The sequence below is a fragment of the Haliaeetus albicilla genome, chromosome 13, assembly GCF_947461875.1.
Source record: "Haliaeetus albicilla chromosome 13, bHalAlb1.1, whole genome shotgun sequence".
NCBI classification, from domain to species: domain Eukaryota; kingdom Metazoa; phylum Chordata; class Aves; order Accipitriformes; family Accipitridae; genus Haliaeetus; species Haliaeetus albicilla.
In genome coordinates, this window is record NC_091495.1 from 21,937,644 (window position 1) to 21,948,672 (window position 11,029).

An 11,029-nucleotide genomic window follows, 5' to 3' on the forward strand; every position below is an offset into this window, starting at 1 on the left:
CTGGTGCCAGCATTTGCAGAAATGGAGACAACCTCACGCTCACTGAGGTGCACTGTAGGTTGAAGCCATAGCAAGTTGCATAAGCAGTAAGTAGGCCTTAGTCCTTGGGTGGGAATCACTGGTGTGCCTCATGCCTTAGTCCTGCCTGTGCCCGCGATAACATACCTCAGGTGGGCAGGAGAGCAGATGTTCAGAGGATGCAAACTAGAACCAGACAGGCACTTGCGAACAAGGTTCAATTTGTCGTATTTATTTTTGAAGGAAAAAAACTTGTTGAGGAAGAGTCACTTTTAGCAATTTTTTTAACTCCAAAGGTGAAGGGGGAAACAAAACATAAAAAAAGTCAGAACACCCTAAAAATTTCAAAATTTCAGGTGCAGTTAAAGGTCTGTTTCAGGCTAGGATGGCCAAGCTGTAACCAAAACACAAGCAGAACCTCTTGTTTGACTCAAGTTGAATCTTCTGGGGAAGAAAGGAAGGTTGGATTGCAAAAGTAACTAAGATTCAACCTTTTCTTCTGAGTTAGAAAAGAAATAATTTGGGGAAGCCTTGAGAATGTCCAAGGAAAGCTAGAAAGATCTTCCAATAAATCTGGGAGGTGCTTTGTGGTTTGGGGTGGGAGGAGAGGCTAAGACACTGACTTGTTCGATGAGGTCTGGATCTGCCCCGTCACTAATTCTTTTTCTCTCTTCTCGGCTGGCAGCGGTTGCTCTTCCAGGAAGCGGTGTCCCAGCCCTGCATAGCCCTCGTCTTTGTGGCCCATTGACTTTCTTCCTTTACGTGCTGCTCAGATGATGGCAAGCGAGCCCTCCTGTCTTCGGACTGAGACATTCCTGCTCCTTCCCTACTCAGCCACCTCTGCTCCTCTTCCTCCCCTCCTCACTGGCACACCAAAGTGTCCATATGTTACCAAAGACTGACAGGCATGACCACGCAAAGGGATCTGGTTCAGAACTGGAGCACTCCTTGAGAAAGTCATAATGTCTAGAACAAAATTTAAAAATAAAGACAAAAATTTTTTAAAAGCACGTGCACGAGAGAGTGAGAGAGACAGAGAGGAAGGAAGGAAACAGAAACATACAGAAAAGAAGGAATGAAAGACAAAAAATAGGAATGAAGAAATGTGAAGAGCAAATGAAGGAGGAAAAAACCACCCCCATGTTTCCTTGGGAATGTCGGACAGGGCTTCCTCAGGGAAGTGGGAACTTGTTTTAAACAAACAAACAAAAATATATTAAAGCACAAATTTCTACTGGAACAGTTACCTTCTTTACTGTAGAGCCCACAGCTTAGTGGATGATATACCGCAGTACTCCCCTTGTGTCCCCATGCTTTCCCGCTGGCTGGGGCAGCCCCGCTCCAGCTGCAGCTCCCTGCAGTAATGTCATCCTCGACCGTGGGGCAGCAGCCGCCCCGCGTGCCAGTGGCTGGAGCACCTTGCCTCGTGCCACATGTGCTTCAGTGTCTCCATCCATCCACATCTTCCAGGCTCTCATGTATTTAATTGCCCCCTGTGTGGTTTGCTTTGGCCTCTCCCCACCGCTCTGTGCTTCTCACTCACCAGCCTGAAGAAGATGGAGCAGGAATGGACCCATCACATGGACCACGCTGAGTGGTGGAGAAGTCCTGGATGGATCCGGCTGCAGCGTTGGCCTCTGAGCACCTCTTTCTCTCTCTCAGCACTCTTGCTGGGTGGAGAAACTATGAGAGCAGGTCAGAGCTGGAAACAGAAAGGTGTCTCTGTGGGGCTGAGGGATGGGGTGAGGTGGGGTGGGATGGTAAGGGGGGAAACAGTTGCACATTGGCTTCCCACTGCAAAAGCTGGGATGACAGTTGCCTCAGCCCTAAGCCCAGGATTGCTTCTCTGCCTCTCTTTTGTTACCTATTTATTTTGGTCTTTTATTCCATTGCTTAACTTCCCCCACCTCAAGCTTTTTGGATTGTGGGAAGAGTCAGGTATTTAAACCTTCTTCAGCCAGACAGCGGGTCCCGTGCCCATGACCCAGCCCCTGGGCCAGCAATTCAGGCAGCTCTGATACTGCCCTCATGCCTTCTGAGGCCTTTTAGCAAACACAGTATGTTAGCTGCAGAGTGGGTGAAGTGTGGTAACAGCATCGCTGCTCAAGGGAGAGGTGGCTGAATTTTGTCAGCACGTGCAGTCTCGCAGGCACTCAGCTTCCACTGCCAAATTAGCGGGCAGAGTTGCTGAAAGGTGGAACAGGCAGGAAAGCTTGACCCAGAAGAGGGGCTCATGCTGAACTGTGGCCCTGTTTGCCACTGAGGAACAGGGATGGCGGAAATTCACCTTTTTCCTGCTGGCATCACAGAGGGTAAAGCTGGTGTCAGAACTGCAGCAGGTCTGGCCTGACCTCCTCAGGATGGAGGCACATGCTGCTCCAGATGAACCTCCAGGAGAAGGGTCTGCCCTGCACCAGCCAAGTGGGAGCTGTGATAGCCTTGTTGCAACTGGAAGCAGCTCTGGGCATGACTTATCTTCCTGCACAGGGCAGAGTTAGGCTCACAGGACTGTGAACCAGGGTTCACTAGCCTACGCCCTGGCAGTTCAGTTAAGTGGGACTCTTCCCTCTAAGGGACACCCCATCCAAACTTCATTAGCTGGGGCACCACAGATGTACAATGAGCTAGCGCTCTCACCAGAGCTCCAGTACCCATGGCTCCTTACCCATTTCTGATGAATAGATCAGCTTCTCTGAGACAACTGTGTGTGTCTAAAATCACCCGAATGTATTAGCTGCCTCTTGCATTGCTCAGCTTCCAGCAACAGCTGGTGCCTAATTTCATCCACTGGTGGAGGGGGAAAGCTCCTATTTAACTCCCAAGAGATCCAGTTTGAAGTCTTGAAACCCATCACTCTCTAGCTCCTGGAAGGGCATTCATCTGCACTCATGCTCTCTGGCCACTATCAGAGGAAGAAGGGACATCAGCTCTGAGGGACAAGGGGACCTCCTTCACAGGAGGCCTCGCAAGACAGTGAGAGGGGATGATATGGGTCTGCTTCTGTTGCTTTTCTCCACTTCCAAGAATGTGGACCATGTCTTTTCCATCTCCACTCCTCCCTCCAGACCTAGACCTTGATCACACTGCGTATTTGACTGGGAGACCTGTGGCTGTCTCCCAGGGCCAGGCAGTGTTGTGGGATGCTGACAGTGATTCTGGTTCTTGCTGTCTGTTGCCATTTTCATGGGCAGCCAGTGCCACCATCATCTTTCAGTCCTATGCTCTTCTTTTCCTCCGTGCTTGTTGGAGGCCAGAAGTCATCACCCCACTCCTTAAGAGTCCACTTTCACTCCTAGGAGAGAGACGATGCTTTCCAGGGGCCCTTGGGTGCTTCATGATGGCTCCTGATCCATCAGCAGCAAAATATTTGTGATATGTTGCTGGTTCCAGGGGTCTTCTGCTGGGCACAAGGTGAAGACAGGAGCGTTTCCCCATTGGTAAGAGAGTGCCCAGGAAAACCATCTCACCCTCTAGGCTCTGAGGCAGAGACCCTCGTGGCCTTGCTTCTACTGGCTGTTTATCCAGGGTTGCACAAACGTTTTGCTGATGTTTAGTGGGCAGCAGAGGTACTGTGTGGCTGGGGAGGTGCAGCCTGAAAGTTCAGGATCACAGACAAAGAGTTACCTGTGAGGCAAGTGTCAGCAAAGGGGCACCACAATTTTAGAAAGGGACATCTGCAGAGAGGGTGTCCATGCCCTGCTGCCAGCTCCTGTGAGGAAGGATGTAAGTGCCTCACCAAGCTGACCCACGGCGCAGGGGGCAAGAAGCCCATTGGTGGCAGTGGGTCCAGGGCAGAGCAAGCGGATCACCCCGGCCAGACACGAAGCCTTCTCCTGCTGTCAGGCATGTTGATCATCAGCTTCAGCAAAAGTCTCAGGGAGCCCCTTCACGCTTAGACCTCTGCTCCTCTCTGGCTAGAAAGCAGCTGGTGGTGAGTTTGGGAGAAAGTCATTAACCCAAGGGCCTCAGCTTGTCAGAAGTAACAAGGACGAAAGGAGGGACCTCATTTCCCTGGCAGATGCACTGAGAGAGTGTAGTAGAGGAAAGAGGCGCTTCAGCAGCAAGGATGAGAAGCTGTGCAGTTATAGGGTGGGGGAAAGGCAGTGTCCCTCCTCTCTGCGGGCAGTGGTATTTGTGGTTTACTACCCCATGTCTGAGAGGGCAATTCTCCTTGCAGTGGTAGTGCATCCCAGGTGAGATAAAAAGCCATGCTCCTTACCCCTTGCAATTAAAGATCCCCTCACACTTTTCACAGTGTTCTGGCTAAATTACAGTCCTTAAACTTAATTACAGACTGTCTTCTTAAGTATCTGTTGCAGTCCTAACATAATGTTTCTTTTCCTGATGTTTTATGTTGCTCTGTGCCTATCGAGTAGCTGCTTTATTCCACTCCAGAAGTGGCTGCATTTCAGTCATGGTGGAGATTATTCCTGTACATAGTATGAAAGTCCCTGCAGAAGAAAAGTGCAATATAAATTTAAGAGACTGCTTTTATTTACAAGGAGACCTCTGCTTGGTAGTTGTAGAAATACATTAGGAAGAATGCTGTGTGGGTGTTAGCCGATATATACTCAATTTCTTTTTTTTTTTCAGGGTATAAAACAGAAAATATGTGAGTGTGTAGGCTCCTGGGTATAAGTTGTAGTTATTAGAAGTAGTGAATGCTACTGTGTAGTTACAAGTGGGGCTTACAAAGAAACTTTCATTTGAAACCTCTTTTTGTAGTTGTTCATTGTATTCTGAAAAATATACTTTTTTATTATAATTTTCCACAGTTCAGTGCAAGTCCCAATAACAGGTCATCAACAGGACTTTAATCCATGGCTTTTAACAATATGAACATCAATTCCTACCGCTTGCTCTGAAAAGCAACTCCTGGCTGGTAATAGCAATAGACTATTTTTCTTCCACGTAGATCAGCCACTGGAAAGCAATGGAGCTAATATACTTCGTTTGATGGGGAGTTAGGTAATTTGGAATGCCTGAGCATAACTCTTCCCAGCTGTATGGGAGTGAAAAAACGTTTCATCTATATGAAAAACGTTGTGTAGTGCACAAACGGTTTGGAAACTCCTAAAGTGAAGTGTTGTGATTGGCATGCATGCAGAGCTGCCCCAGCAGAGCTGCACAGCGTGCTGCCTGAAGAGCAGCTGCAGCGCCAGCGATATGGAGCCCTTCTTCTGAAAAGTAGCTTTCTTCTGGAAGGAAATAGGGTGGCAATCAGGGACAAAGGAGGGGGGGTGTCAGATGTTCAGTCTGGTAAATTTCTTGGAAAAATAATTTATGGATATATGAATTAATGTAGTAAACATGATACAAATTGTATTTTATTCCCTATTGCTATTCAAAGTACGGAAATTTAATTTCTTTCTATACAAAATCCTGTGGGTGCACTACTCCAGAACAACATAAAAATGCTTTAGTACCAAAGGGAAAGCAGGGTCTGGATTCCTCTTCCTCAGCCTGTCCCTATCACTCTCTGCCAGGAAAAGCACCCTGCTTTTGGGTTGGTGCCCTGTGCTTCTCAGCCTGGGAGGGACAGTCACTGGGAGCTGCAAGCGGCGCTAGTGGGAGAAGCATCCCTCCAACGCACAGTCACTGCCCTGAGCCTTGTCTCCAGTGTGAAGTGGTCCCTGTGCAAGGCACTGGCAGGAGCAAGCCCTGCTCCCCACTAGCTCTCAGCGAGGTGCTGGCAGGGAGTTTTACCTGTGGGAATAGCCAGGGAGTCCTTCATGCTGCCCTGAGGGACCCCACCTGGCCCAGGCAGTGACAGACAAAGGAGCCAGGGCATTTTCTCTCCAAGATGGGGTAAATGGTGTCACCTCACCCCACTCAAAGAGACAAAAGCTGCCTTAAAGCAAAGAGCCGACGGAGTTGCTGCTTCGGGGTATTGCTGCTTTAGTACTCTCCATATGTTGGAGCCATGCAGATATCCATCTTTCCCTGGAAATGCTGCAGCACCCCTTTGCCTCCTGGATGTTTTTAGATGGCCTAGCAACAGCGTGGAGGGACACATCACCGTGGGCTCTGTGCTTTAAGCTCGGTGCGGTAGGACACAGTACCACAGTGCCAAGTGATGCCCAGCTTTTGCACCCAGGGAGCAGGACATTGCTTTTTAGTGAGGACAAGAAGTTGCATTGTGAGTATCCCCTGTGCAGAAGAGAGCCCTTCTCACACTCCTGGCTTCGTCAGGGACCAGTTTTGGTCCCTTGCTCTTTCTCCATTAAACTGCCCTGACATCTTGTCTTTTCCAGGCTGCCCTCAATGCGGGAGCACCCCTGTTTGCAGAGGCAACAAGCGTACAGCAGCAGGACCCTGTGCAGGCTGCAGAAGCCAGGTGTTGCTGCCATTTGTATTTGCTTTGGCCCCACTGATAAGTGCTCATCTCGCTCAGCCTGGGAAGGCATTTAATGCAGACAAAAGGCATTTGCAGAAAAACAACTGCTGGAGAGCTCTGGAAATTGCATTTTAACAGGGCCCAATTTACACTCCATGGTAATAACTGGCAGCTGGTGGTTTCCAGCAGGGAGCTGAATAGCCCCGGTGTACTTGGCATCCCAAATGATAGATGTGGTATGTATGTGTTTTCTAGTACTCCCCTTGGGAGTAAGAGACATGCCGGTTTGGCTTACTGTCTGCCACCACCGAGCCCGCCACAGGGCGACTCTGGGGTCTTCTGATGGCTACTTACAGCCCAGTATGGTCACATCAAACCAGAGACAGCCACTTGTGCCCTGGAGGCCTTAAACATCCCAAGGAATACTGCAGCACAGCCCAGGGCCACGTACACCCAACCTGCTTTTCCAGAGGGTGAGGGGATGCAGCTTGCAGGGAGCTGTAGTCTCTGGGACGCCCATGGAAGAGCAGTGCCATCCTGCTCCATTTTGGCTGAGTGAGGTGTGTACCTGACTTCTAGACCCTGGGTTGGGTAGAAGGTGACTCCTTTGCTCTCAGCGTTACAGCTGCTCAGGGCACAGGCTGAGCCCAAAACCGGCTAAGAGCAAGTGCAGCCCCACTTCCCTGTCTGCATCGCAGCCCCTGCGGGCAGGCACCAACTGGTTTTCTTTTGGTGACTGTGATATATAATGCGGCGCTGAGGTGAAGCTGTGTCCAGGTGTTGCTTACACTGTGTAGGTCTAGCACTGGTAAGGTGTTTATTTTAGCAGCTTGTAAAGGGATCAGAGCTGAAAACTGAGGTGTGGGCGTGTTGCAGCTGCCAGCAATGCAGCAGGGAGGAGACAGGACTTGAAAGCCCCTTTTTTGAGGCAGCAGCATCTCTGTCCAATCCCCACCTTTCCCTTCTCCCACTGTCCACACTCCAAGCCTGAGCACCCTCCAAGGTGGGGACATTTGGTACATCTTGTCTCACTGGGCCTTGTTCTTGAGAACCTGCTATGGGTATCAATAAACAGAGCAATAGCCAGGAGAGGGTGTAGCAGCATGGTCAGCTCAGACAGCACCTAAATTGTGTTGAGAGGAGAAAATCAATTTCATTCTCTCTTTGAAATGCCACAAGCATTGACTGGAGGCAGTATATAGGTCTTTTGTATAGGCAGCAGCATGTACCACACAGAAGCTGAGCAGCGAGGGACTTGTCAGCAGTGGAGGTTTCCCTGGGAAAATTCAGATGCCGATGGGGGAAGGTGTTTATAGACTGGGAACAAAGGAGCTTTCTTGTGCATTTATTTTGTTTGTTTTGTGTTTTTTTTCTGGAGGCTCTGGTATGTAACATCCTGGGACAAGAAGACTCTCTCAGAGTTTGCTGGAGGTGACCTTTTCCTCTCATCAAACCTTGATGTTTGTCCTTCTGTGCTGCCCATTCTCAGCTTCTCAGTGCATTGATGTAACTGGTGACATCAACGCTGGGTAAAGTGGCTTAGAGTCAGTGCTTTCAAATAGATGAGCTTGGCCTGTTTTCTCAGTTCTTGGGATCGTCTAGATTTACCATCTTACAGCATGCATTCATCTCTCAGGACATTCCCCAAAAGCTGTGGATGCTACAGATACATGGCTCTTCATTGTGGTTTTGGTCACAGCCCTTGCCTGACAGCATGGAGACAATCTCTAATCTCTAGATGGGATGGAAAATTTGGTGCCAGCATGGTTTTGCTTGGGTCTTTTTTCCCAGCCACAACCATCCTGCCTGTATTGCAGTGCACATAGTGGAGGAAAGGGGCTGTCACCCAATATACAACTGTCTCATGGGGAATCAACTGTGGCACCTCCTGCCTTTGGCCAGGAGTGTCAGACAGTGTTTCCCACGCTCTTTCTCACTCCATCCCCCTGCTCCGTACTTATCCTCACCAAATGTTTCATTTCCAGCCTGGAGGGATCAGCAGCAAACTTCATCCCTGGATCCCATAGAAAGGGATCACGCTAAAATCCCATCCTCAGCTTGCAAGGGGCAGGGAGAACCAGCTCAGGCCCAATGGTGAGCCACTTCAGTGGGATCCAGTGCCAGTGGGAGTATGCCACCCTCGTGCTTCCAGGTTGCCAAGGCCAGTAGAAAGTATACTTTGAACTGACAGAAGCATTTAGAAACACCCCCCCAAAAGGAGCTACACACAGACTCTGTGTATTTGGGGATACTACAGAGGATGGGGGGGGGGGGTCCTCTGGTGTCTCTTGTTTCTTTTCCCATCGGTATCCTGGGTGGGGACCCTGGGACAGAGCAGCATTCTCCACCCACTTCCCTCATCGCCACCACGTCTTGTCCCATCCCTGCTCCATATCTTGTAGGGTGCCATCACTGTCGTCAAGTGGAGCTGGGACACTCTCACCACCACAATATCAAGCTGTCCACAATGTTAAAAGCACAAACACAAAGGGACGGAAGTGAACCTTTTAAACAGGGTGAGATGTTTTATAAGCGTTGACTTATCCAACCCTCCCCCCCCAACCCTGACGCACCCATCATGTAACCTATAGACTCTCAATGTGGATTGTTTCATTCAAATAAAGCTGGAGTACTCAAGTGGGTGAGCCTGCGTGTCCCTCTGTGCTGGGTTGGGATGGCAAGGTGCAGCCTGCAATTTGTGCTCACAGTGGCTGGGGCAGGGAGGAGCTGGTATTGCAGCCTAACACTGAGGTACATGACAGTGTTTGACCCTGGGTCTTCCCAAAACATCTGGTTAGGTCCCTGTGGAAGGCTTCTCATTTTTTCTTAAACCCCACCAGGGTGGCTGGGCATAGGACATGGCACGGACAGGTTTGGGGCACTTAGTGCTGTGGGAGCCTTGTGAAGGCAGCAAGGGGTGGGCAGCACAGAGCCCTCCCCTGATGTGCCCTTATCCAGCACTGCTGCCGTCTTTCCCAAACCTCTTCTTTCCTCTCTAGGCCTGCAGCTATTGAGGCTGCTGCCTCCTGCTGCCGCTAAGCAAAGCTGGTCCTCTTCTGTCCCTTGCTGTTGGCCTCTCCTGCAAGGAGAGGAGACAGGGCAGCAGCTCCAAACTAGTAGGTGTGAAACAAGCTGGCAGCCATGGGATGTCAGTGTGGCACCAGGTCCTCTTGTCCTGGTAGTCCTCTCCTCCCCAGCATCTCCAGCATGGGTCCAGCTACTCCGTGGGCCCATCAGGGAATGGGCAGTGCCAGCCATGGCCCACATGATGCCTAAGATGTTCTTGGGTGAAGGTGTCTTCTCTGTGCCAAGAGATCTGCAGGGTTACTCAGCTACAGCCTAAGTAAAACTTGCCTTATCCCAGCACTGTGGTTAGAGCAACACTTAAGAGAACTGGATGTGAGAGACAAACAGTTTCATTTTACATGTCACAAGCTGCAACTGTTGGCTGAAGCGCCAGAGATGCTAAAACATTAAAACAGCACCCAGGTACCTGCCCTGACTGTGGGCCAGTGCATCACATAAGCTACAGCCATAGCCTCTGCTTCTGCTGGTGTTAATGATGCCCAGGCAGTGGCATCTTGGGCTGCCTGAAGAAAGTTTGGGACAGGGCTCAAAGCAATGCAAAAAGCTCCTCCGAGCCAACTCAGCATTTCTGCCTCCTATGGTCCCCTCGCAGAAAGCAGTTGTGAAACCCACTGGCGAAGTGGGTGGCTGGTTCCTTCAGGTGGAAGTAATCATGCCTAGTAAATGCTTCCTTTATTCTCTCTCATAATGAAAAATAACTGCTCCAGATGGGAGTCTGCAGGGAGCTGGTTACTGGAATCACTGTGGAGCTTCAGGTCTTAAAGATGGAAAGTACTATTAAACAAATACATATGTATGCAACATACATATATATGCTTGCACATTGCATTCATCTCTGTCACTCCTGCACAAGTTCAGCTCACCCTTGTCATGCATATGTTGAGACACAAAGTCTAACTCTGCCATGACTTCTCCTCAGGGCCCCCCTCCTTTAGCACACACACCAGAACAGCTCTGAGGCTGGGCAGGGACTAGGCAGAAAAGCAGGCTGCGGTTTGCAGGAACCTGGCTTCGTTTCTTGCACAGGCTGGGAGGTAAAGGAGGCAGGGGGGCAGCCAGAGAAGGAACACTTAAGGTTGTTAAATATCACTCGAAGAGCTGAAGTCTGCTCCAGCCGCTGATCTTTTTTCCTGTCACTTTGTATTTTTGCCATTAATTGTTAATTCCAGCTGTTCTAGATGTCCCAACACTAGGGTCTACTTTGCAGAAGCACTCACATCTTTCAGTGTGTTGTTGGCTATAAAATGATACATACTCTAAAAGCATGGGCTCTGGCTCTCTCAAACAGGGCACCACCATCGAGAATTACCTCTGATAACCCAGACTTTACTCTTTAGTTTTTGTCTATGCCTTACACCCCATCTGCGGTCATTCTTACAACCTACACATTAATATATTCCTGGACTTTATGTTGCAATTCTTCCTTGAGGGAGAAGAGGATGTGCCAGCAGATTAGAAACTAGGCTGAGGTCCAGGCTGTTCCTGCGAGGTGCTCTGTACTATTGATTGTACAGCTGCTACAGCTCAGCCCCTCCTGCATGCACTGCAGACAGAAGTAGAAGCAATGCTAATTTTGTTAAACCTTGA

General features: G+C 49.6%; 1 protein-coding gene across 4 annotated transcripts in view; it reads left to right on the plus strand.

Moving 5' to 3' along the window:
* Positions 1-5,355, plus strand: part of MDGA1 (MAM domain containing glycosylphosphatidylinositol anchor 1) — a 147,734-nt gene extending 142,379 nt beyond the window's left edge. For 3 of the 4 annotated variants that reach the window (XM_069800386.1, XM_069800385.1, XM_069800388.1), the window contains one exon: positions 704-5,355. In XM_069800386.1, coding sequence (XP_069656487.1) covers positions 704-795 — 92 coding nt within the window. In that variant the 3' untranslated portion in view covers positions 796-5,355. The remainder of the gene's footprint in view (positions 1-703) is intronic. The other variant, XR_011327495.1, reaches the window with a different exon arrangement.
* Positions 5,356-11,029: the final 5,674 nt, after the last annotated feature.